Source organism: Parasteatoda tepidariorum, chromosome 4 (assembly GCF_982258835.1).
Source record: "Parasteatoda tepidariorum strain Cologne lab strain chromosome 4, Ptep-v5.0, whole genome shotgun sequence".
NCBI lineage: Eukaryota > Metazoa > Arthropoda > Arachnida > Araneae > Theridiidae > Parasteatoda > Parasteatoda tepidariorum.
In genome coordinates, this window is record NC_141758.1 from 1,472,099 (window position 1) to 1,499,010 (window position 26,912).

The 26,912-nt window shown below is 32.1% G+C and overlaps 1 protein-coding gene across 2 annotated transcripts in view; it reads left to right on the forward strand.

Annotated features, from left to right (window-relative positions):
- The window catches only part of LOC107437036 (uncharacterized), a 364,659-nt gene that overhangs the window by 319,341 nt on the left and 18,406 nt on the right, over positions 1–26,912 (forward strand). For both annotated transcript variants that reach the window (XM_071181567.2, XM_071181568.2), the window contains 7 exons: positions 3,330–4,006; positions 7,623–7,847; positions 15,263–15,327; positions 16,669–16,833; positions 19,327–19,493; positions 22,721–22,790; positions 24,611–24,709. In XM_071181567.2, the coding sequence (XP_071037668.2) occupies positions 3,330–4,006; positions 7,623–7,847; positions 15,263–15,327; positions 16,669–16,833; positions 19,327–19,493; positions 22,721–22,790; positions 24,611–24,709 (1,468 nt within the window). The remainder of the gene's footprint in view (positions 1–3,329; positions 4,007–7,622; positions 7,848–15,262; positions 15,328–16,668; positions 16,834–19,326; positions 19,494–22,720; positions 22,791–24,610; positions 24,710–26,912) is intronic.

A 26,912-nucleotide genomic window follows, 5' to 3' on the forward strand; every position in this document is an offset into this window, starting at 1 on the left:
TATTTTTAGAATCTTGTCCCTCTTTCACTTCCATATTAGGAAGCCTTAAATGATTTTCCATAATGCGTAGAGTTACAAGGTATGTACGACTGGAACCTGTTTACATCAAAATCTATAGGTATTTAATGCGAGACCGATGATTTTCGCATGTCTCTTCCTGAATATCGTGTTCCATAAAAGTTCTGCCTGAACCATCCGGAGTTTTGTCCACACCCCCTCCCTTGTGGAGTGGGGATGTGAACTGTTATAACCACCAGCCTATCTTTAAATAAACCTTTTTAGAACTTATTATGGCTTATGACTGCATTATCAAAGCTGAATACAACAATGATAACAGGGATGTAGATATATAACAGGATGTATATATATATATATATATATATATATATATATATATATATATATATATATTTTTACTTAATGTGTTCCAATTTCGTTAAAAATTTTTTGAGTGCTCCTCACACAGTTGTATTGATATATTTTGCTTTGGCTATATTAATACAATATTAGAAAGCACTCCTTTAGCGGATATAATCGTGTGAGCTGATGAAGAGATTATATCTTTTCTTAGTTTTGTTTTCCAAATTTTAATTAAATTTTTTTTAAGGTGTTAAAAATTATGTTTTTTAAATACTTTTAAAAAATTATTGTTAATAATTTTCTTCTCTTGTCATTATTTTTTATTTTTTTCCATATTTTCTCAATTTTTTAACTTATTTTATGAGTTCTATATACTTGCAGCTTATGCGCAGTTAATAAAACTTATTAATTAGTTTCGTTTCTCTCTTTGTTTTCATTGTGCTATATATATATATATATATATATATATATATATATATATATATATATATATATATATATATATATATATATATATATAAATATATATATATACGAACCGCCATAGCATGCATAATTTCTTCGAAAATATGTCGCAGCATAACTTATAAGTTATTATTTTAAAATAAACTGATATTTCGTTTGTTTTTTGTCATTTCTTATGAATATTTTAAGACAATATTTAATAGACGATTTCGAGCAAACATGAAAAGCAAGTATCGATATAGCATAGTAATAATAATTAATATTAAGTAATGTTTCTATCAATATATTTGAATTTGTGCATTTACTTTCTCGATGTAGCATCAAAAAGTATTCTTTTATTAAACATTTTGTGGATGTTGAATGGAAAAATAATTCCCATTTTTCTGAATAGTTCACATTCTTTGCGGTCTCTCTCTCTCTCTCTCTCTCAAAGGTTTGTCTGCGTCTTTTGTCAACACCCGCTTCATCACAAAAATAGTTATGAGAGAACACTTTTGGAAACTCGACAGGGAAAATGTCACGACGAATTTCTGGAAGATTCAAGAATGTTGACATTCTCAAACATAACTAGAAAATCCTTTCAACTTTACAAACACCATTTTATGGCCTCGAATTTTTTACGAATATATGGCATAACTCTAAACTATACAATCGATTCGTGCTGTTTCTCAAAAAATATGAATTTACGTACGTTTGTAATATATGCTAGATTAGTGGATTTTAACTGATGCATTTTTTTCGAAGAAGCAATGGATTTGAAGTAAAGTATAATTCCAAATATTAAATGCATCCTATAACTGAAATAAGACAAATTCATTAAAAATGAAGCAACTGACATTACAGAGTCACACAAGAACTCAGTGTAAAGAACAAACAGGGTTGCGACGGGTGACTAAAGATGCAAAAGTAAACTATTGAAAGCCAATGCAAGCAATGAATAATTGTTTGTATTACTATAGATATGAATAATTTGAAATGTAAGTCATAGTGGCAGTTACGATTGAATAATTAAAGGGATTATACATAAATAAAAATTTATTGAGTTTCTACCATTTTTTACATTTTTAGTCTCCTGTGGCATCCTTGTACCACTGATATAACTGCTAAAAATAAATTGTTAGAATTCTCCAATTTCAAAACACAATACATATCTCTTAACAAGATTTATCCATTGAGTCTCTCTTACAGAAATGTTCACGAGACGCATCATTTGACGGGTGATACTCGTCATCCATTTATTTCAAGTAAATAACAAGTCTATTGCAGATAGATTGATAATTACCCTGTAAGATTGAAGGTTATCAAATTTCACTTGGTAACTCAATAAAAAAAAAATCAATAATCTTAATCAAAAACTGACTACCAGTTATTCATTGGGTTGTTTCATCTTCGTCTGGATTTTAAATAAATCGGAATCTATTATGTAGGAGTGTCACCTTTCTTTCTACATTCAATTAGTCGTAACAAACCATTTTTTATAATTTGTTGAACCTGCGAATGATATTGTTTTTATCCGGCTAAATAAAAAGCTAACTTCATTGTTTGGCCGGCAGAATAAATGTTTTTCATTTTAATCAAAATATATCAGTCATAAAATATTTTTCTGGAAATTCTCATTGACTATCTTGTGCCGTGTTGGCTCAAGGGATAGAGTGCTCGCCCTCCGTTGAAGTGAACCGGGCTCGAATCCCAGCGATGACGGGTCGATTCGAATTTCACCGCCGACTTGCATTGCCTACAGTGTGGCCGTAAAATATTCTCAGTGGGTCAGGGTAACAGTGGAAGGTTTTCGTGATTTTCCTCTCCATTTAGCGCAAATGCCGGTTAGTTTCCTCAAAAATTACACTACGAAGACAAATTTCATCCATTACTTGATTTAGGAGTTCCCTTGCTTTTTGGACTGGGTTCAAATGACAAGACTACGGAGTCGCAAACACAAAATTGGGTAGGGTGTTCAACGATGGTTATAAAATGACTATTTTGTTAAACCAGGGACTTTCTAGTGGGGGTCGAAGTACTATCGATACTTCTTTGAAGGAAACTGTTCATTCTCTCCCAAAAATGATATTTTTAAGTGGATTGCGTCATAAATAGCAACCATGAGAGAATATTGGATCCTTCCACATAATTACACTGTCAACTACACTAGTTAACTTTATTCGTGTGGAATAAAATAAATTGAGCTTTCTTTTTTTCTGAAAATGTGTACTTTTTCATACATGTGTAACTTAATTTCACTTTTCCGATCGTTATGTTGCCGTCTAATATGTCAAATGAATATCATTGGTTTGCACCATCTTCCGAAAAGACCTATCTTGACCCAGCATACACTATTTACTTGATAATTTTATTGAATTATGTCTCATTATGTTCATACAAAAGAAAATGTTAATACTTCAACCTATCGACCTAATAAAAAAACTCGCTTAATTTTGAACACTAGTGTACTTTAAATGTATATTTTCTCTTTTATATATTTAGTCTCTTTTAAATGTCTCTTTTAGGAGACCTCGTCTCACTCGAGCACTTTCAATCGACCACAACACTCCTTCGAAGTCTCGTCCTTTGAGACGTTCTTCTCCCGGAGAGTATCTGCGACACAAAAGAGACCAGATGGAGAAGTTGCGCAACGAGAGGCTTCACTCTCCCGGCCGCAAACAACGGACCCACTTCCACGGGAGCGATTCTGATCCCCGGAAGCAGAGGTCCAGCCATCCTGTTTCCCCCTCACGAAACCGCCAGAGGCCCTCTTATAGACGGAGTGTCTCGGAAGAACCCAACACAACTCAGCAGATCCAAAGAGAATCTTCCAGCGGATCGAACTCTGAGGGGAAGCTAGAAACATCGTTTTCGAGAACGAATCACTTCAAAGGAAGTGACCCATCGGGAATCGCCACTCTCAGGAAATCCAGTAGCCGAGAGAGAAATGGGTCCAGCGTGGTTTGGAATCACCCTGCGGACGAGTCGACACCCTTCGTGACTGCCACTTTCTCGTGTGCGGTGTGTGAATGCGACATTCCCTTCACGAACTGCGCCCTGTGCAGTGCAGAACAATCATTTGGGAGTGTGGCCGGTGAGTGCGATGCGTTCGCGAGCAATGATTCCAAACAAGTCGAAGTCATTCCTCAGGATTCGAAAGATAAGGAAGAGTTGGAGGAATTTTACGACAATCCAAAGCCAAGTAATTTGTTTGTATTTCTATATTTAACTTCATATACAAGGAATGCCCAGTGGTGCTTCACATTTATTAGAATGGAACATAACTTTTTGTCATAAAATGTATTTCATGTTTTTAAAAAGTTAACATTCCTGATCACCACTATAATTCAGTAACTGAAACATATATAAAAAGAATGGGGTGATGATTCATGGCAATAAAGTGGATGAACGATAAGTACCACTATGGCAGAAACTTCTGGTTTCTGTGGAGACTCACTACTATGAGAATAGGTTTGCCATCTAATGAATGCCTGCCAACTTTTACTGATTCCAAGTGGCTCAAAAATTAGTTAAAGTCAAAAAGTTTACCTCACCATCGTACACAATTTATTCATTTGTAGTGATAGTTAAAACCATTTTAAATTTATAATTCATTGAATAAAATTGAAAAGTGTGAGCTTGGCTATCACTTTAAACATGAAATCTTTCGGAACAATTGACAGCTATGCCGATGTTATAGAATTGGAATGCGTCAAAACGAGTGGTTCATTTGTAAATTTTTTTCAACGGGGAATTTAAAAATGATGCTATTTAAATACACAAAAAAAGTTTTGCTAATCATTCGCAAACAGAAAAAGATTATTTTATTTCTCAACGACAGCATTTTTGGAGAAAAACTATTTTTTCCAACACTATAAGGATCTAACTGCATTTCCTGACTTATTTAAATAGATCGGTTAAAGTCAAATGATCGGAAAATGTGTTTATGCACCTTCAATGATATTTATAGGCTTCAAAATGATTGATATTCAGAAAAGAACCAAGAATTTAATTTTATTTATTTATTTATTTTATTTATTTGGAACAAATTTGCACAGAAACAAATAGCGCCCTATCGTAATTGTGAAATTTAAAAATGTGATACCAGTTTTGAATGACAGATTTTTCTAGAGCAGTTCTATACAGACATATCACAATAAGTCAGTCAAACCATTTAAAAGTAGTTTTTTATAAATAAATATTTTACAATTCAGAATGGCGATCTGGAAAAAAAATTCTCTATTTTACAGTGATTATTAAAGATGGTTCATAGTTTTTTTTTTTTTTTTTTTTCAGAACTTTTTTTGTATTGCTTTGATAAATTACAGAAATCTCACTAACTGGGCTAAGGATAATTTATTAAAAGCTTAGAAGGAGTACAAGCAGGGTTAAAAATTACAATGTAGCAGTCAGGCGACAATGGTACACAATTATTTTTTCTTAGTTGCCATAACTTTTCAGTAAAGCGCAATTTTTAAAATCATAGTTTTAACCACAGTATTCGTTATTTTTTATCATAATGGTAAAAAAAAATTTCAATGATCATTCTAGGCCTTAAAATGTTCAGGAAGTTAAAAACTGTAAAGGGTAGAGGGCACTTCAACCTCCACCCAAAAAAATAGAGCTCCCATATCAAAAAAGTGGTATGTATTTCAGAAAAGTCGCTTAGTTAAATACGCACTTTCTATAAACTAGTTTTAAAAAGAGCGTAACTCTTGAGTCTTAAAATATTACTTTGCGGTTTCTTAAAAACGATGTCAAAATGATTGGGGGAAACAAAACGCTACTGCCTTTACTGCACAAAAAAAAGAATAATGAATAAAAAATCAAAAATTAATGTGAGTTGAGAGAGTAAAAAGAGAGTACTAGAATAAGAAATTCACTACCCGTAACTTCGAATAAAAAATATTGGAATTGAAAGAAAAAACAACAGAAAATGCTTGTAAACGACAGATAACTGCCTAGAAAACGATTCGTAAACGAAGAGACTTTAGGATGAAAATGGATTTGCGAATTAGGCGTATTAAAAACAAGTGAAAAGGACGAAAAAATTATAGAAAAACGGTGTTGCCTTACGATGTAATAGTAGCGAGTCGAACGAGTCCAAAACTGATTATAACTCAAATTTATTCAAAATTCGCGTGTCGTAATAACGTATTAAAAACATCGGACTTAGAAAAACCAGGTTGAAAGCGTTAAAACACGGATTAATAAGAACTGGAAAAACTATCATCAAACGACGTGAAATGAGTTAGAATCGGTAAGAATCGAACTCGTCAAAAAGTGATTACTCAAATTCCCATGTCGTAATAACATCGAAACAAAAAATATCGGAATCTAAAAAACCATGTGAAAAGGAGAAACATCTTCAGAAAAAACCTCCATCAAACGATGTGAAACTACAATAGAATCGTCACAAAGCTAACGCTTCAAAAAAGCGATAGCTCAAATTCGAATGCCATGACTTCCTGTCTAGAAAAACGCCGATACTTGGGGACATCATACTTGTAACTTTCAGTCCAGCTCGGTCAGGATTTATGTTTAAGCCATGTATTTAAAGAAAAGGGTATTTTGAAAACTAATCGTCAAAAATGTCGACGGGGTGTTTAGACGTCAAATTCAAATTTTTAGGTGCAAATTACGATTTAGGACAGCTTGAAGCAAATTCGCTATAGGGTTCAATTAATTTCAAGCCTTCAATCATTCTCCCAATTTGAAATAATATTGAGAATTTTTTTATTGTAAAAAATTGAGTTAGTAGTCAGAAATTATGAAATCAAGGAAGTGTGCATAAACTAGTCAGCATGAAAAGGCCATACCCGCAAAATTGTCAAGGGAATTGCAATTTGTATGTTGATGAAAATTTCTATCTTTCGGATTATAATAAATAATAGCAAACTATTATTTATTCTTCGATTGCGAGCGGGATGAATGTGATAAATGCTTTACCATTTCATCAACTAAACTAAAACTTCATTTAACGATGACAAAAGCTTACTAGGTTAGACAAAATTATTAAAGATACTTTTATGGACAGATTCCTTTGAGAATACATGCAGTTTTTAATGAAAAAGAAACTGAAAAATGTACAGATGAAATCAAACTGAGTATCCCATCTTAATACTGTGAAGGTATTAAAGCATATAGTTAACACATTTTCACGCTAATTAAAACGCATTCTAACCTTTACAGGGCTGCCAACTTTCTACGCTTTTTGTAAACATTTAGTTTATATATTAATGTATTAATTTTTATTCATTCGAGCTTATTTTCCACACCACTACATATACATGATTTCATATACAACGCCACTTTGTACCAGCTCTTTCGTGGTAAAGCTTTTAAAATCTTAGCAAAAAAAAATTGAAAGTTTTGTCTTTCAAATATTTACCACTCTGTAAAATATTTTGCAAAAAGCGTAGTAGTTGGCAGGCTTGCCTTTACACAGATAAGATGTTTTCCTCGAAGCTTATTTCTCGAAAAATTAGAAATAGTACACTTTATGGAAAATAATGCTTGTTATCACCACGATTATTTATTGGATTATGTTTCAGTAATATTATGTTTAACAAAATATGATACTGGCAAATATGAATATGATACAAAATTGAAAGTATGATTTCATCGCTGCATAATTCTGTTCCATTTTGTGTGATTCTTGCGAAATTTCCTACCCTCAAGAGTCTACTGTGTTTACTTAGTATGATCTTTGTAATATTGATTGATATTGTTTACAAATTGTCCTTTTTGACTGAATAGCGTCGTAAGGAATATCGAGGTGTATGAATTATTATTTTTTTTCTTTGCATGTTTTGCAGCGAGCAGTCCGAAACTGAGGAGATCTCCGGAAGAAAGACGAATCCAGTGGACGTCCAAAGGAAAGAGCTTCAACCAGGAAGAGGATGCAGCACACTCAGAGAGACGGAGGAGTATCCAACTGCGGAAGTACAACTCAGAGCCAGCACCCGATAGAGAGACTTCTCCTCCCACGAGCAGAGAGAGCCAGTCAGACATCCGCATCTCATCTACAGAACACCCAAGATGTAAATACAAACACATACGGTTGATGAGCTGCGTTTAAGAATGTTCTGAGTTACATTCTCTACTCTACTTACAAACACCAGAAACAGATTTTTCTTGACTGATTAGGCAGAATTAACTTAATGTAGCTGACCAGTTTCTAAATTCAAAATGCTCTTTCAGAATGTCAATTGGAATTTTTGCCCTCTAAGCTCTTCAATCTTAGTTTGCGAACAAATGTATACCATAAGAAAAAAATCATGAAAATACTTAATAACAGTTCTGCAATTACGGGATTGCTTGTAAAAATGGGGGTATTTCCACTTTTAGGTAGTCTGGAGCAACGACTCCCAAACAGCGCTCCGTGGGTATTGTGGAAAGATCACAAGCGTTTCAAGAAAAAAAAAACAATTACCTGTAAATATGCTTGAATCCAATCAATAATCCTTAATTGATTGTAACATTCCAGTTATTTTAATAAAATTATTTAATTAAAATACCAATGAAAAAGCAAAAAAATAAAAAAATCCATTTACAATATATAAAATAAATAACAAAAAGCATGTGTATTTGCAAATATTTGTATCAGTTTTTCACATCGAACATTTCAGTTCAAAATGAAATAATATAATTCTAGAATAATGAATTATGTTTCTAAGCTAACTGTTCTCACAGTTTATAACAACTCTAGCAACTAACAAACATCGTTCAAAAAGATTCAGGATTTATCCTCTTTTTCCGTAAAAGTTTAAAAGTTTCTCTTCGTTTTTGCTTCTCAAAGGAGAAATTTTCAAGTCACCATCCTCACAAGTGTTGTTGGAAGGTGAGCCTTTCGTTTGACAAGAGAGCACCTCAAGGGGAAATCACGTCTTGGCTCAGATCCCCGCCTATAGACGGCAACATCACTCATTCGTGAGGCCATATCCTTAATTCTGACCTAAGATGTGAAGAGGAAGGAAAGTTTGCAAATCCATGAACCCATGGTGCTGCTGAGCGACCGACTACAGGACTTTCGGTTCCACAGATTTTACGAGCACATATATCTCATGTACTCCATGGGTCTTAGCAGAGTTGAGAATCTAGCCCGACCCCTCCGGACCGGAGCCCGATTCTCTAACCACTGGGCTACGATGCTAACAAGGCTCTGTCACAAGTCCTTAAAATATTTGCTAAGAAATGCTTTAAAGTATTTTTTTCTCTCAAGAAAGTTCACAATCACGTGATCTTATACTTTCAAGTTAAAGAGTCTTTCATACATTTGAGTATTTTCTTCCATTTTCAACGTTCTCTGTTCATCAGAACTGATTAAGTACTCAGCTGAAAAGTTAAAATTGCCCTCACTGCACGATTCAGTATCGCCTACTATTAGGTTAGCAAGTAAGTAATTTCGACTTTTTAAAATGTATCATACAACTTAATTTTTTCTGCCAAACAAAATCAGTCAAATATGATCCATTTTGTTTAGTGATCTTTTGTCATATTTGAAATACCTTTATGATCCCAAAACTTCTGGTTCTTATCAACACAAAACTCAACTTAGTTTTATTTGATAACATCGCTATTTCTGAAATAAAATTTTTATCATTTCTAGATTCTTGCAAACATCTTGCAATGAAATAAATGAAGGTCGAGGCTATATGAAAGATCGCAAAAGAATTGTGTTCCCCCTCGTCAATGCGAGACTTCTTTAGCAACACTTATTAGAACTTAGTTGGGTGGCATCCACCTTTATATCCCCGACTTTGCACCATCGGAATATCACTTATTTAAAATTTTACAAAACTTTTTTAATTAATAAAGTTTTCAGTAATAGCGATGACCTCAAGCCGCATTTGGTTGCGTTTTTTGCTGATAAATACCAGATATTCTTTGAGCACGGGATTATGAAGTTACCTGAAAGATGACAAAACATCTTCGAACGAAGTGGTGGATATCTGACTAATTAAAGTTTTTTTTTAATAAAGAAAGAATTAAGTTTTGTTTCACATCAAAAAATTGATTACATTTTCCCACCAAAGAACTGAAAAAACCAACAATTCAAAATGGATGAAAGACTCTTTAACGTAAAAATATAAGATCATGTGATTGGGAAATTTCTTGAAAAAAAAAGAACTTGAGATGAAATACTATTTGAGATGAATAATCATTTGTGATGAAATACTCTTTTAGTATGTAAAATCGATTCATGAATTAATTCAGATTACTGAAATGTTTCGAATATTCTCTGAAAAAATGAAGCTATGAACTTACATATTCTTCTTACGGCAACAAACTCATCCATTAATTTATTTCCTCTAAGGACATGAATCACAAACAAACAAGAAATAATGATAGAAAAAAGCTTATTGACTCCGAGCAATCTTTAAAATTTAAATGACATCCTGTAATCGAATGATCTTCATTATTGAAAATTAAAATCCTCCGCAAATAAAAATATTTATCCATCCGAGAAATTTAATACCTAGATATTTTTCATTATCAAAAATTAAACAACTTCTTTGCTAGAAAATGTTTTCCGATTTTGAAAATTAAATGCGTGTAACGTCGGAATATTTCTTAATTTCGAAAATTTAACAGGCGTGCAACAGAAAAATTCAAGTATTAAGTGACATAAAATCCAGAATTCCTTATATATATATATATATATATATATATATATATATATATATATATATATATATATATATATATATATATATATATATATATATATATATATATATATATATATATATATATATATATATATATATATATATATATATATATATATATATATATATATATATAATAGCTGACCCAGCAAACGCTGTTTTGCCATATGAATTATTTCTAGAGTATGAAAATACATCTTATTTATTGTAAGTGTGCGTATGTGGTATATGAGTGAAAGAGGCATGGAGCGCTGTGAACGACAACGGAATGCGAAAGTAACAACACACCAAATAGTAATTTCTTTTAATTTATTGCAACATTTTTTTATAAATTATATATACAAAGAATTCTGAAAATATTAGTCAACAATATTAATCTCTTAGTGCAATGGAGTGTACAATATTTTTTGTCATTCCATCTTTAGCTAACACAAATAAACTGGATGGTTTGCCCAGTCGAGAGCATGCCACGTATCTGTGCGAAAAACATGGTGTGTTCAAATCTAAGACGCAAACAGACATTGTTTGGCCTTATCATTGCGAATGCCAATCTAATGTGGAACTGAATGCGTTTAAATTGAATTGGCACATCTGTGGGGGCATAATAGGGATTGGCACATAATAGGGATTCGTGGAAGTAATATACTTTCATCCCGGAATTTGTCATTTAAATTAATGACTTCGATGACGTTGTTCATTAATTTTTTAACGACTAATCGCGTGCCGTTGCACAGCCAAGGTGGGTTCAAATTACGAAGCAAAATAACCGGAGATCCAACTTTGAGTACTAAATTATGCTGTGATATGCCAGGTAAATCCAATGAGTTTAAAAACTCTGTTGGAAAATTTGCAGCTTCAATGGGATCGCAAACTACATCAACGGATTTGCATGTCACCAAGTTACCTGGCAATAACTGTTGCATCTACAGATTCAATTCGTTGACGTCCACATTTTTTGTTGCTAAAATCGCCCTTTCTGCCAGCCACTCATGATGAATGCATTGCGTGTGTACATCGAGAAATATTAGGCTAATGAGAGCATCTTGAGAATCAATGATTGTGCAGAAATCGTCCGGTAATTTAAGCATCCAGTCTCATCCTTAGTAACCTTTCCATCACCGATATCTAACAATTGTTTTGAGAATGTTTCAGCAGATGGATCTTGAAGCATTTGGACGCGCATATTTACTTTTAGTAGAACTTTTTCAACATTACGCCAAAGTGGAGATGATTTCAAGAAAGCATTGATCTCATCAGCGTACATTAAACGCGGAATGACGTGAAGTGTTTGTCTGAAATCACCTGAAAGGAGTAACAGAGTGCCGCCAAATAATTTGTCATTATTTTTTTATATCTTTCAATGTCCTGTTCAACGCCTCAAGCGATTTTTGTGTTCCATAGTGCAATCCTCCCAGATGGTAATTTTACTGTGTTTTAACACTGTGGCCATAGAAGAAATATTTTTTATGTTGCACACTGTATCTGGGTTGTTTTGAATATTTAGTGGCAGCTTAAATACTGAATGAGCTGTTCTGCCTCCGACCAATAAAATTGCCGCAATGCCAGATGATGCAACGGCCAACGCGATGCCATTATTTGATCGTATTTCACCGAGAATTAGCGAAGTAATTAATGTTTTGCCAGTTCCACGTGGTGCATCAGGAAAAAAATCCACATTGTCCTGCTGAAACTGTGAGCATAATGCTGTCATAAATGTTCCTTTGTTTCTCATTCATTAGTGGAACATTGCGAGTAACAATCGCTGCCATTTCTATCGTATTGTATTGAAGTTCACGATTCATGTCATTGTTTAATAAATCAGATGCACTTCGATTTGGTGAAAGCATACCGAAATGACTGAGTGGCAATTTGGCAATAATAATGCAAAGATCCTCAATAGCAATCAGTGCTTCATTGTACATAGCATCGTTGAATACTATCGTTAGATCGTTGCAACGTGTGCGATATTGATACCGTATATCATCAGTCATCGAATCTTTGTGATATTCTCATAACGTTTCTATACGGGCCGGGAAACATGTAGCTAATACTATAGCAAATAGTAGACGATTTTTCTTTGCAGTACAGTTCAATGCTGCTTCAGCAAGCATACATTCCCACTGGTTGTCGTCTTCCAGCAAGTCGAGTGCAAAGCATGCATCTTTATACGTTGGATGCTGATTTCCATCGACTTTACGTATATCTTGAAATGACAATGAGCCGGTGTAATTAACCAACAACAGTCGAAAATAAAAGCACTCAGTCTGCCTTGGATTGACTGTAAATATTCTCCACAAGGCGTTTTATTTGAATAAACCGGGACATGCATCAACCGGTGTGCCTTGCTTGTGGGGTGTCCATTTGAAATAGGGTGGTACTTCTGAGTAATGTCCGTGCAAAGACGACAAAAGCATCCGTACGATTACCCAATTCAAAAAATTTGGCGAGTGTAGTTTTTGGTGGATTTATAGCTCGGTCAATCGCTGTCTCGTTCGTGAATTATACGCTCTGACCGTTTTCAAGATGGACGGCTTAATGAATAACGGTTGGATCCCGTTCATTAATTGGGTATACTATAGCCTACGTCACAGGTTGTGTTATTCCTACTAAATTTAACCCATGAACGGCATTTTCTGCGAGCCTAACTTTAAGCCACAAATAAACAAACGAAGTGTTTGATCGTTTAAATAGCTGCTCGCCAGATTTTATTGCATTATAAAGAAAAGTAATTGATATTCGATTTTTGATTAATAATTGATTTATGTGGATAGTGGCATTTATGTGGATAGTGGCATAGAATTTAGCATTGCGTCATGGTAAATGTTATTCCTACTAAGTGGAAGTAGTTGTGTTTTTTTTTTTATATTATACCCAATTGGGAAACCAAAGATATGCCAAACAGCTTCATTGGAGCTGTTGTACCGGCCTATTTGGTACAGCGTTATTTCGTCGTTGTTATTCACTGGAAGAGCAGTCACATTGGTATTTTCAACTCGAAATACTGCTATATCATTGCCTTTATTCACATACTTGCAAATATATTTGATGCTCTTCTTTTAAGGGCATACATAAGTATTAGAGTTTAATATGACTTGCTGCAACGTGCGTGAATATTATTTTTGATTTATTATGTTTCTATGTCTAGTTTGGATCCGAATACGATTAAATAAAGATATATTTAAAATATACGTTAAATCTGTCCAAAAAATGAAAAAAAAAATAGATATAAACCATTCTCGAATCCTTCTGAATGTACAAAGAAAATTTCATTTAAATCGGTCCAGCCGTTTAGGAGGAGTTCAGTGACAAACACACGCACAGTATATATATATATATATATATATATATATATATATATATTTGGTATTTTTGTATATTAAGCTGTAAACTACAATTAAAAAGATTCGAAAGGAAGAATAGTTTGATTGTATTATTGCAATCACTGGTTACCCATTTGTCAAATGTTTATTTTTCTTCCTTAATAGACTTTCATAAATGGAAATTGTCAATTGTTGAAAAAACTGCATCAATTGATTTGTTCTCTTATCGTTGTTCTTTGGTTTTCCATTCCAGTCAATATACATTTCTTAAGGCGTCACAAAATCCTTTTCCTTCTTCAGTATTCATATTTATATCATGTAAAATCACCGCCAAAGTAGTAATTATAAATAAGTAAATCTCAAAATAAATATTAAAATTGAAATTAACATTACATAAAAACATTAAAAATAATCGCTGGAGAAATTAAAGGAAAAAACTCTCAAAGGGGAAAACAAACAACTCCAAGAAATTCCAAAATTATCTTCTGCTTTTTTATTATTTGATCTTGCTGCGTCGATTTTTTATTAATGCTTATGTTAGCCTGATTTTTTATGACTTGCGCAATTCTATTTTTGAGATTATGGTTTTGAAGTGGATCGAAGTTGCTTAGTAGTTTTAACTTAGACAATATTTGAAAAAGAATTCTAAAAAAATTATCAAACAGCAGTGGTCACCATAGCAACGCATGTAATGACGACGCATACGCACTGCTTACTATTACTCTTGAACACAGTTGAAAAGTGTGATGACGTCCATATAAGGTGAGCACGCCATCAAACCCAAAACAACACCTATTTTACTAATGGGTATTAAAAAAAATTTTTAAATTTTATTAAGTTCTCTGAAATTCTATTATAGCGTTTCGATAGCATTAATCAGCGGGGGAGAAAATATAGTTGCCAAGCCCCTTTTAACGGAATCTATCGTGGAACACTAACGTCGTTTTTTCTATTGCTCAGTTGTGTAAGAATTGAAGTGTCCCCAACCTCGAAGAAATATCCTTTATTGCCGAATTATTCTCTTATCTTGAAAATTAAATACCTTTTGTATACCCTGACCATCGTCCTCAAAAACTAAAAAGCTGGTATCAAACTTTCGAAATGAAAACCTTTACCTTTCTAATTATTTAAAAAAGGAGTGTTTCGATGAGAAAATCCCTTTCTCATCAAGAGCGATTTCTGTTCTCAAAATATCAAGCTGAAATGTAAAACAGTGAGTTTTTAAATGTCCGTTTAGAAATTTTACTCTCAGTTTAGTTTATGAGGTCACTAGTCAACTTACTTGGGTTGCCAATTTCTTAAAGATAACCATTTTATGCATTGAATCAGATAAAAATTTCTTGTTAAAAAAAATTTTTCCCTTTCGAATAATTGTTTTATGTTAAAATTTTTAGGGTTGTTAAAAATGTCATTTAAACCTATTCAGTCGTGCCTTTTTATGAATAAAGTAAATTTTTGTTTCAGCCGAGAGCTGCAGCAGCAGAAAAAGCGGTTTTCACATTGCAAAAGAGAGTTCAAGAACAGATGATGTAAGTCTTTTGCGAACTTTACAGTGTGTGACCAGTGGATTGATTTCAAAATTGAAAATCTCGGAAACAAACGTTCGATGCCACAGGATTGTAATCTAACGTGCGAAATTCCAGAACACACATTGGTCAATAGAATACAAGGTTTAAACCTCCTAATCCTAACCTCTTTTCAAGTTTTAATGCCGAACTGATCACTTTGGTCATCGATGGCTTACAGGGTCATCTATTTCGAATTTTTATGACTAAATTTCAAAATTTCTGCATGAAACTTCTTTGAAACTTATGAAATAGCGCTTGTTTCATTTCCTCGTCACCCTTTGTTTCCGAAATATTTAGTTTTAAAATCGATTCGCGGGCAGAGTTGCAATAGATGGGAAAAAATCCGGTTTTTTTCTGAGAATAAGCTATGTTTTTCGAAAAAAAGAAATTTGCTGGTTTTTATTCACATGATTTTAAATGGGCATTGAAATCAATACATTCTCCTTTCTCAGAGAAAGTAGCAAAAACCTTCTTCTAGAAGCATTATGGTTTATAAACTTTTTGCAGACTTTTTAACTATTCGCTTAATTTTTTATAACGTATTTTGATAAATAACATTTTATTTTTTGACCTTTTTTTAAATTGCCTTGTGTAATTGCAATTTATAAAACTATGAAGAAAATTTTTTTTTGTTATCGTAAATTCTGTTTGTGGCAAATATGTTTGCAAATATTCAAAGTGATTATATTCAGTAGCTTTTAAAACATTTGTTAAGTTAAAACTATTAAAATTAATGAAATATTTTATTGCATTCTTTAATTAAAATATTGTAAGATAATTATTGCTTACGGCTGGTATAACAGGTGGATCAGAATAGCGGGCTTCGTCATATTAAGCGACGTAAACAAAGGGTTAACATTTAGAAAAAAATTTTCATTAAAAACCAGTGCAGTTAAATTGGAGTACATTAAGCTCTTGAAAAGCAAATGTGCCGGTCTGTTTCTTATATAATAAATCAGCTGTTTAATTGCATGCCTTCATTTCTTAATTCATATTAGTAACAGACCGGCTTTGTTTTCTTTCAAAATTACCAATATTCCCTAAAATTTTAAGTTTAATGATCAAAAAAAACTTTTGCTTTTCCGACTTTTAAAGACTGGAGAGTTTTTCTTTAATCACTGCCCACTGGTCACACGCACACACACACTCTCTCTCTCTCTCGCTCTTTCTTTCTTTCTTTTTCATTTCTTTTTTTTTTTTTTTAAATTGAAGAAAATTGTAGCATCTTGCAGTTCTTTACTGTTTTTTAATGGTTCGAAGTTTATATTTTATGATATTTGAATCTATCATCATTTTATGCAGGAAACTTGTAGGAGTTCGTGCTCGACAACCCTTGAAGATGAGTCATCGATGAAGAGTCGCGCCCTCTCTCCTGAAATTCTTGTCGATGATATAAACTCCAGAAAGAGTCCCAACTACCTCGTGCCGGAGTTTGTATTTGAGCCTGAAATCATTCATAAAGCAAATGTAAGTTAATCATTTTTTTTAAAAATTTTTTAATTACTATTTCATGTTATAGCTATGGTATGAGTTTGTGTAGATATATATACTTAATTTATGTACGAGAAGAGTTGGTGGTCAAAATCACTTTTAATTAAATTTATATGTAAGAAATAAATAGAATTACACATTTTGCTATCACTTTGAAATGAAATTTTGCTGGGAAAATAGCATATAGCGTATTCTCATCAATGGGTGGAATACAAGATGATTGTTTTTGTCAATTTTTAAACAAAAACTGAAGAAAACTATTTCTATAAATCAAGGTAAGTCCTACTTACCCCGTTCTCCAGGACTGCCACTGTTATTGGAGATAATAAATGTCAATTTGTAAAGTCATAAAAGACTCTAATATGTTTTGTAGATAATCACTTTAATAACGGAATTAAATAACACAAACAAAAAGAATTAACAATTAAGCTTCAATCATTTACGGAGCTAAAAAAGCTCGTTCGACATCATCGAGATCTTAACATCAACTGGTGGCGATGTGGGAGCATCAAAACAATATACGCAGGAGAGCTATTGCGAGAATTCGCGACAGTTTTTGCATTGTACAAAAATTGTGTTTGCAAATGTTAAGCTAATGAATCCAAGTTAGTTTTGAGTATACATACTTGATTTTTATTTCAAATGACGTTAATAAAATTAAGTAAAGAATTATTAGCCCCAACCCTCTCATTAAGTACCAATCGGTATTAAATCATTTCTAATTCCACTTGTTTTCTTTGTACCCTAATATACTGAATATATGACTTCCACGGTTCACCCACTAAGCTCTTCAGTTAATGCAATTATTCGCCCTACCAAATAATTAAAACTTTCAAATTTTTTCGAGAGAAGTAAAAAAAAAAAATTGTGAAAATATGTGGAAAAAAAGTTATTATAGGAAATAGAGCATTATTTTTTGGCACCGGGTGCTGATATCATATATGATTCTTGCTAAATTAAGAATGAGAGGGTAATATTGAGAAAGTTTCCTTCATTTTAATTGTTTACATTTGATCCGGTAACGAATTTGTATTAAATCCAACTGAGAGAGAAGCACCTTTTTCGCCATTTTCCTTCTTTGTCTTTCTTCTTTTAAATTTATTCATTTTAAAAAATGATTTTAGCCTAACATAACTGATCTATTTGGGTCGCTACACTAAGAACAAGAGTTTAAAACACACGGGAAAAAAATTTTTTCACCGAAAAGCTGTTTCGAGATTTTCATCAAATAATTGCTTTGCAACTATCATAAGAATATTTCTTATCAAAATTATTTTACTCATTTTAATGTAAGAAGTTCTAAAAGAATAAATCGTATCAAATTTAACATGGCTCAAAGATAACAAAAACTTGATTTGGCCTACCAGCACATCGATGGCTATATCAGACCAGATTAGAATTTACTATTTATGAAGTGTACATGATATACACCCTTATTTAAAAAGTTGAAAATTGTACTTATGTGAAGTAATAAACTAAAGTAGTTGTATAATTATGAAATTCCCATACAAAATTTAGGGAATCTAAACCTGAAATAATGTTCTGTTTCGACTTCTTTCAGATAAATATCCAAAAACATTTTTTTCCGTCTCACCGTGTAGGAATTGTGTGTCGAGTGCGAAAATTAATCAAGAATCGGTGAGAACTGTAAACTGAAATTTTCAACATATCGAATAAATTCGCCAACTTTCTTAAAGTCTCACCATAAAATTTGTGTAACAATGTGACATTTTATGTATAGTATATATATACTAGCTTCCTTTAGATTATTTAGAAGTAATAATAGTTTAAATCCCTGTAAATCGACTTTATTAAATCTAGCATTGAAACATAATATTTTTAAATATCAAAACTTAAGTATAGCTTAAACATTTAACCACAAAGTGGGCTAATTTAGCATTTCTTCCGTTTCTGGTGTGATTCTTATAACTGTCATTGAACAGTCGACCCAATCTTGAGTTAACGACCGCCAATGTTTGCAATGCTGCCAAAATTACAATGCCTTGTAATTTTGGATCCAATCTAGAAGACAAGGGTCAAGGATCAAGTATTGGGAGAAATTTGCCTTCGTGGAGGACATTTTTGATGGAATTAACCCTCATTTGTGTTGACCACGAAAACCTCCCACAGTTAGCCTGACGGCAAGGGGACTCAATTTATGATCCGTCTACCCCTGAGAATATTTTGCATTAGCCCTTTGGTCGGTCTGGGAGGTTGGAACCGGGTGCGGAATTCGTATCGACTAGCGATCGCTGGGGTTCGAACCCCGTTCACCTCACTGGGAGGCGAGCCCTCCATCCCATTAGCCATCACGTCTGTGATGTGATGTTTTACTGAAGTGAATTCACTTAAATTTATTAAAATGTTACTTAATTATGTTCCACTTAATTCTTAGATACTTTTTTCTGTTCCGAACTGCATTCTATTCATGCCTTTTTGACGCAATTGATCTCGATGAAATATTTGCAGCCCCTGGTGGATGAAGCGGAAGTGGACATGCTGCCATCGGCTAGGGAAGCCTTCCGGCGCTTGTCCACCGATGAGTACTTGTCCACTGTGAGTATCCACGAGGCAGCCGGAAAAGGTGACCTCCATGTCGTTAAACTCCTCACCAAGAAGGACACAAAACAAATGGAGTAAGTGGAACATTCTTGTAAATTGCAGAATTGCCAATATTTTAAGGGAAAGAAAATTTTGAAAACTGAAAGATTTTATTTATTTAAATCATTCCATTCAGCAAAATTATTCATTTATTGCAAGAAGCATTGTGGAAAATACAGGTTCAATTCTGCCTGAAAATACAGGTTCAAATACTTCTACTTAAGAAATTTTTCTTTTAGCAGCAAATGTTTCGGAATTTTTTTTAAACTGTTAGCAGCACAATTTGAAGCTTTTAGAAATGATGTCTTTGGTTACCATACATGGTAATACTTTCACTTTCGTTACTTGTAACGTAAGTAAAAGTCCGTACTTTCACTTGTACTTCGTTACTTTTAAAATTAAGTACTTTTACTTATTTTTTTGATACCTTTTTATGAAAAGTACAATTATTTTTAATGAAAATGTTGAAAGAAATGGTTAATTTTTTAAAAATTTTCCTTTTCAAAAAAAAACTTTTTTTTTTTCGAAATGTTTGAAATTTATTATTTTTGCAATTTCCCGAAAGGGTGGCTGGTGGACGGGAACGTTTCATGGATTTTGAATGTATGTGAATTATCGGAAATTTATATCTTACTGATTTCTTTAAACAAAAATTATAATGTTATTGAATTTTTTCAACAAATTAATTTGTCACCAGGAAATTCTGAAAGTAAGAACAAAATTTTTAAAGATTTAATAGTTTTAAATTCAGCATAATTTAAAATTCCTTTTTATGTGCAAACATTAACTTTTGGTTTCTTTCAACTTTCACTATTTCAATAGAACTTAAGCAACATTTTCCTGCATTTTAAAGTTTTATACCTTTAAATTAAAATTTATTGCTTTTTAAATACATTATTATTTCACTTCTAATAAAATTTATGATTACTTTGAATTTCTATCGTCTTCGAAATGTACTTTAAATTCATTACTTTTTTTGTTTTGCACTTGTACTTTTAACTCTTTATTTTTTAAAATCAAAACTTTTCATTTTTTACTCGTTACTCTTTCTTACAGTACTTGCACTTTTATTTGTCACTTTTTAAAAGTAACGTTCCCATGTTTTATCCATACAAAATTTACGTATGTTTGTAACCATACAAAATTTACATCCGACCAAAATGAGCATTGGAAACTTTCTCGTCTTTTTCAATACCACTATAATTAAAACTTGCATAAATATTTGAATAGAACACATGCGACCTATGACGTCAGATGATCAGCTGATAAGCAAAATGGAATGTTGAAATTAATCTTAGTTTCTCCACATGAGTCAGAATGTTAATTAAAGTGAAGTTAATTAAATGCAATATCGTATCACACACCGAATCTGTTGAAATATAATTCTTTCTCGTCTTTTACTTAATTTAGAATTATTATCTGTTTACGTATTTTATTGTAACCATAGCATATTTTTGTTTTGTGTACCTGGCAACTTCGATGCATAATTAGTTTGTTTATATTTTCCACATGGCTTCATGCCTGTCTTTGTGTTAACTAAGAAATACATAGTGAAATTGAAACTTTTATGAAAGAATCTTTGTGTAAGAATATAGAATGTGTCTCTTAAGAGAATAGATACTTGACAGACTTGACTCACTCGAAATGGAATGGAAAGAACAGTTATTGTCGTATGCAAATGCCACTCTTCAACAACCAATCAAGACCGATTTACCCACACTACATCACTTACAGGTATCACATTGCTGGTGCTCAAACTAAAAAGAAGTAAATAACTTATTTTCCTCATTTTGATCGATCCGAATTTTTCGTAGGTAGAAAGGACCCCATTTCTACATTATGTTTCTTTTAAATTGTGCCAACAGTTTTGCCTTTTAAAACTTTCGGAAACGTGTGTTCCGAAAAATCACACATCTTACTCAGAGTTGCTATAAAATAATTTCCATAATTTTGTCTAACCCCTAATAAGTTGATTAAAGATTTTTTTATTTTTTTACTTAATTTTTCATATAGTTTGAAAAATAACATTCTGTTTTATTTCTTAAAAAAATATGAAAGAAACTTTAAAATTAGGAAATTATCTCTTTCCCTAATCATAATATATATTTTTGAAAAATGTTCAATTTTAAAACAATTTTTTAATAATTTTATGGAGTTAAGGATAATAAATTTAAAGCTGATTTTTAATAAAGTAGTGCATGGTGAATGATCTAGTCAATTTAAATTAAAAGTATTTAGAAATAAAACATCGATAACAATTATTAAGCTGGCTGCTCAAATGCAAATGCTACTTTTTTTCATGCAGCTTTCATACATTAATCTCTCATCCGTAATGGAAAGAGGCGAATTTTAGTTTACCTTCAAAATTCTTAATATTTTCCGAAAATTTGGGTTTAATCCTTAAAACCCCTTTTCACGCCTTTTAAAATACAATGGGTTTTTTGCTACCCAGGTATACTTTTAATACATTTTTTAAACTTCTGACAAGCTTCCGATTGAAGGAGTAGGTTTTACTTCCGCCTTTTTAAAATTCTCAGATGAACTAAAAACTTCATCATTTTCATCCATCTCGCATAGTAATTATATAAATTTTATTTTTATTAAAAAATATACACTTAGTTTGATTTTGTAGTAGTATGATTTTTTATTTTTCAAATTGAAAGTTTTGATTAAAACGGTCCATCCCACTTTATCAATGTATCTTATCTCAAAATTTCTATCAGCATAAAGAGTTTTTTTTTTTTTTTACGAAAAAATTCATGAATTTTGAAAGTTTTTATGAAACTACGATATAAGAAATTCCTATATATTTCATTGCATAAAATGCCTTTCTTTATCCTTTCAAGCAAAACAAATTAGAAATGAATAAATAGATTTTACTGTTTCTGAGTGGCGAGACTAAAAAGTATGATGATTTACCACACATCTACAAATGTTTACGTTTTCCTGCATCGTATGTATTTCTCAGTCTTAGAGAAGGATTTTTCAAAAAGCATCTCTAGATTTTGTTTTAAGAAATTCTGCCAACATCTGAAAATAGTATTGACTGAGTGTTGGCTCCATTTGCTGGTTTAAATATAAGGTTGATTTAAAAAAAAAAATAAGTACTACCTTTTGTTAACCCTCATAAATCCGAACTCTCTTAGAGTCAACTCAATTTTGAAGAGGCAAAACAAAACGAATAACAAAATAATATTCCTAAAAATAAATTAAATTTACTCAATCTTGATACATTAATAACAGCGATTCTTGTTCCAAACAGAACTGTTGATGAGAGAGGTTGGACACCCATTCATCTTGCAGCAGCTCATGGACATTCAGAAGTTGTTAAGGCAAGTATTTTATACACAAACTCTTAATTGATTGGATCTCATTTAAAAACTCTCAAATCTTACTTCACGAAAAAGTCATTACCAATAAAAGATAAAATGTGTGACTTAAGTTGAAAAATGTCGTGAGTATGCGCATTTTAACTAATAAATTGTAAAATTGAGGAGAGTTAAATTGTTAAACTTTTGGGGAGATTTATTGCATAAATTTGTTGAAAATCTTCCATAAGCTCTTCATTCAGGACACAGTTCAAAACGCGGGTTTAAGAAAATGGACATAGCTAATTTAAAAAATATAGATACTTGATAGCACTTGATTCTGTTCGCCAATGAAAATGATTCTTTTTCAAAAAATGAACTAGTTACATTTTCCTAAATCACCTAGTACATTATTTTTTTTAGTTATTCTTTGGAAAAGATTTTGAAAGTCAGTAGGTGTTTTTACGAAGTTGTCATGGGTCCTATAAAATGATATGAAGCATGGATTTAAATTTTTAGAAAGCATTTCATCGTTTAGTGATCTGAATGGAACTGAATTTAGGTTACTGGGCACCGTAGTGCCTGTATAAAACTTGAGAATGCATGAGAGAATAAATTCCTTAAAGTAGAATTTACATGAAAAGCTATCAAATAATTTGGAATATCGAGCTAATGAGGGGGGGGGAGCAATTCCTAGACCGGGGCAGCAAACTGTGTGGTCGTGGTGTCGGATAGGAGCTGTGGTGAAGGTATCAGGAGTGGTTACGACCTGGGGATTGCCGTTCGGCTCACTAAGAGGGTTTTATTGACAACAAAGAGATGAGGGATGGTTTACGTGGGTAAATACACGGAAAAAAATATCAGTGATGAAAAAAGTAGTGCTAGAAGATTATTAAAAAAGGTTTTTAAGTGTCCACAGTACAGAGATCAAAAGTTCTCATTTTCCGCCAAAACGAGAATGTCCATATTTGAAGAAACACAAATTGTTGTTTTTCTGTAAGTCTGGTTTCATTCCTGAAGGAAGACTGGATAGTACAGTGGCATGATGAGAAAAAAAAAGGAGCCACAGGAGATAATTGGCTCTCAATTATTTGGACCCAATTGTATTCGGTTATGTGACGCTTCTACCGAACATTGCTGTAATGAAATAAAAAATACTGATTTGTTTATAATAATTCATTTGGCGTAATTTTGAGGATCGAGTTAAATATATATTTTTTTCCAGTGGAAAAATTAACTTGCCTAAACACAATTTTTCTCGTCAAATTTCCGATTTTATCGCATTTGGCGAGGTGTCTAATTCTTAGCATGGTCCCTGGTGGATAAATTTTCTTACCGACTGCATACTTCGTATTTTTATTACTTTTCAAGGACCCTTTGGGCTTATCATTACTTATTGAAGAAATGTTCATAAAACTGCAAACTACGTTTATATAAAAACATCCTATAAAAACATTTTCTCTAAATTTATGAATTCAATAAATCTGAAAATAAGTCAGCAAATAAAATTAGTTCTTCACTTTATAAACGCTTTGAAATGTTTCGATTATTATTATTTATGTGTTATTTTTCTATTATTATTCCTTCAACATTTTGATTAAAATAAGCATTATACAATAAATGTTGGTAAATACGTTCATTAATGAATTGAAGTTTTACATTTGAAATTCGACCTTTTATTAATAATTAATTAGTTATCCAGTTTAATATGATGTTGCCAAGTACTTATCCACTTTTCGGGCAAATCTAAAGCAACGAAACAAGCAAATCAGTATGAACACACCCATGAAACATTCTCCCTCTGTAAGAAAAAAGTTAATATCAATTGTGGATTTTCATTTCAGTATTTGGCTGGAGAGGGTGCCCACCTGTCAGCTTTAGATCCGAGCAGTTATACTGCCCTCCATCTGGCATCCATGAATGGTCACAATCATGTGCTCGAGGTCAGTCTTTATTTTGTTATTCTTCAATAGAAAGACGAATGAAATGGTCACCGATTAAAATTTATAATCAACTCTTATTTTCCAATAGTTATTAAATAAAATAAAACAGCATTGTTTTTTTCTTTCTTTTAATTTACCGATTGCATTTGAAGATCAAGAAGTAGGAACAGTTTGTGTCCATCTTTCATGAAAATAACGATTGGATCGTCTTTAGAAGATTATTAAATTTTGACAAATCATTAGCGTGGAAAATCGGTTTTCCTCGAGAGTCATTATACTCTGAGATGGGCAGTTCTAGAAGAAAACGTTGCTATATGGGCTTGAAGTTCGTTTTCTCTTAGAATCAACTTTCATGAACATAAACCGTTCTTCTTCTAATTTTCATTTGTTTAATTATCATGTTAATTAGTTTAATTACCAGTTATTATCTACATTTGTCACAAAAAATTAAGAAAAATCCCAAATGGATAGTTTTTATGGCAGCTAAAATCGATCGTTTTTATGACAGCTTTAGAAGCCGATTTGATTATTCACCCCCTGATTTTAAGACTTTTATATTCGTGTTTCGAGCATATTACAAGTTACGGATGGACCACAAGTGTAAAAAAGCTTAAAGTGGTGACAATTCGTGACAAAGGAGGGGCAACAAGAAAGGAGGGACATCACACAGCTTAGTTGAAATCGGAATTTAATACTTATTATCAGCAGATTTAATTATTTTACCTTATTAGTTTTTATGTTGTTATGTTTTCATATTTTGTATCAAAATAAATACATTTATAGCCATTATTTTTGGTATGCTGGCAATATCATTTGAAATATATTTTGAAATAGTGTATGTAGCATATGTTTCGTTTCTGGAACTGCTAGTATATGTTTAAGTAATAAAGCGTGACACGCAACAAGAGCTGTATGAACACTTTGCAAGAAAGGGGGGGGGAGGTATTGGAAAAAAAAAGAATGACGCCTTTTATGAAGTCTCATACCATCATTTTAAGTAAAAAGTGAAATTATGTTCGAAATGTTGCGAATTTTCAATATTACTTTTCCGTACCTATACTTCCAGTAAAAAATGATAATATATCTATCTATCATAATACCAGTTTGAAAATTAACAGGTATACCACCTCCTTCCTCTTTACTGTTCAAGCCTTAAATAAGAAATTTGCCAATTATTGTTTTCGATTATATTTCTGATTGACGTTTGGAGACAAATAGGATAAATAATTGGTTAAAAAACAATGGAAGTTTCTTCAAAGTATCTTAATATGAATAAACAATCGTTTAACGCAGTCTGTTATGAAGAGGTAATCTTTTTTCTATTAATATGAAAAGTGTTTTGACGAAAAAGTTGGCAGAATATTTACGCTTAAATTAGGTGAATAAGTTCTAGTGTTAGCTACCACTTTAGCTTTAAAGAAAATCACACTCATTTCAGACAGAAATGAATCGATTTTCACGCATTTTTTTAATAAAATTTTATACATACCATATATTACTAAAATCTTGTAGTGTTTGCTTGATATATTTTAGCAGAAATTTGCAAATGATTTATCGAAAAAAAATTAAAAAATTCTTTTTTGTTGATACAGGGATTGTAGCATCCTAGTAAAAATAAAAATAATAGTTGTATAATTATAACATTTTCTTCTATTTTTTTATGCATATTTTAACCGACACTTTCGTTACCAATTTAAGTAATAGTATTTAGTTCTAAAAATCAAATACTATGTCATTTTTAAGATTATACAGTGTCGTTTTTAAATTGTCTTACTTAATCTTCGAAATAAACCATTGATAAAGACAACTCACGATTAATAAACAACATCCTTTACTGAAAATAATTGTTATTTTAAACTGAATTGCGAGTATTCAAAAGTAATCTGTAAATTTCCATTCCCAAAAATGATATGAAAACGCAAGTATGAAGAGAAAGATGGCTCCCTAGGAAAAGAGGAAAAAATGATGAAGGGATGTCATTAGACGAAGATATGGATGTGACCGACTCTTTTATTGACTTTTAATGAATTTTTCGAATTCTCTGAATGATTGTCGTTTGCATCGGAATCATTTGTCGGTTTTCTAATGAGGAAGGATGTTCGGGAAAAAGATTCCAAATCGATCGACGTAGAATTATTAATATCCTCGCAGACAAACAATTAATTAACTCGGAGCAGCACTTTATTTTTGCATTAAGAAATGT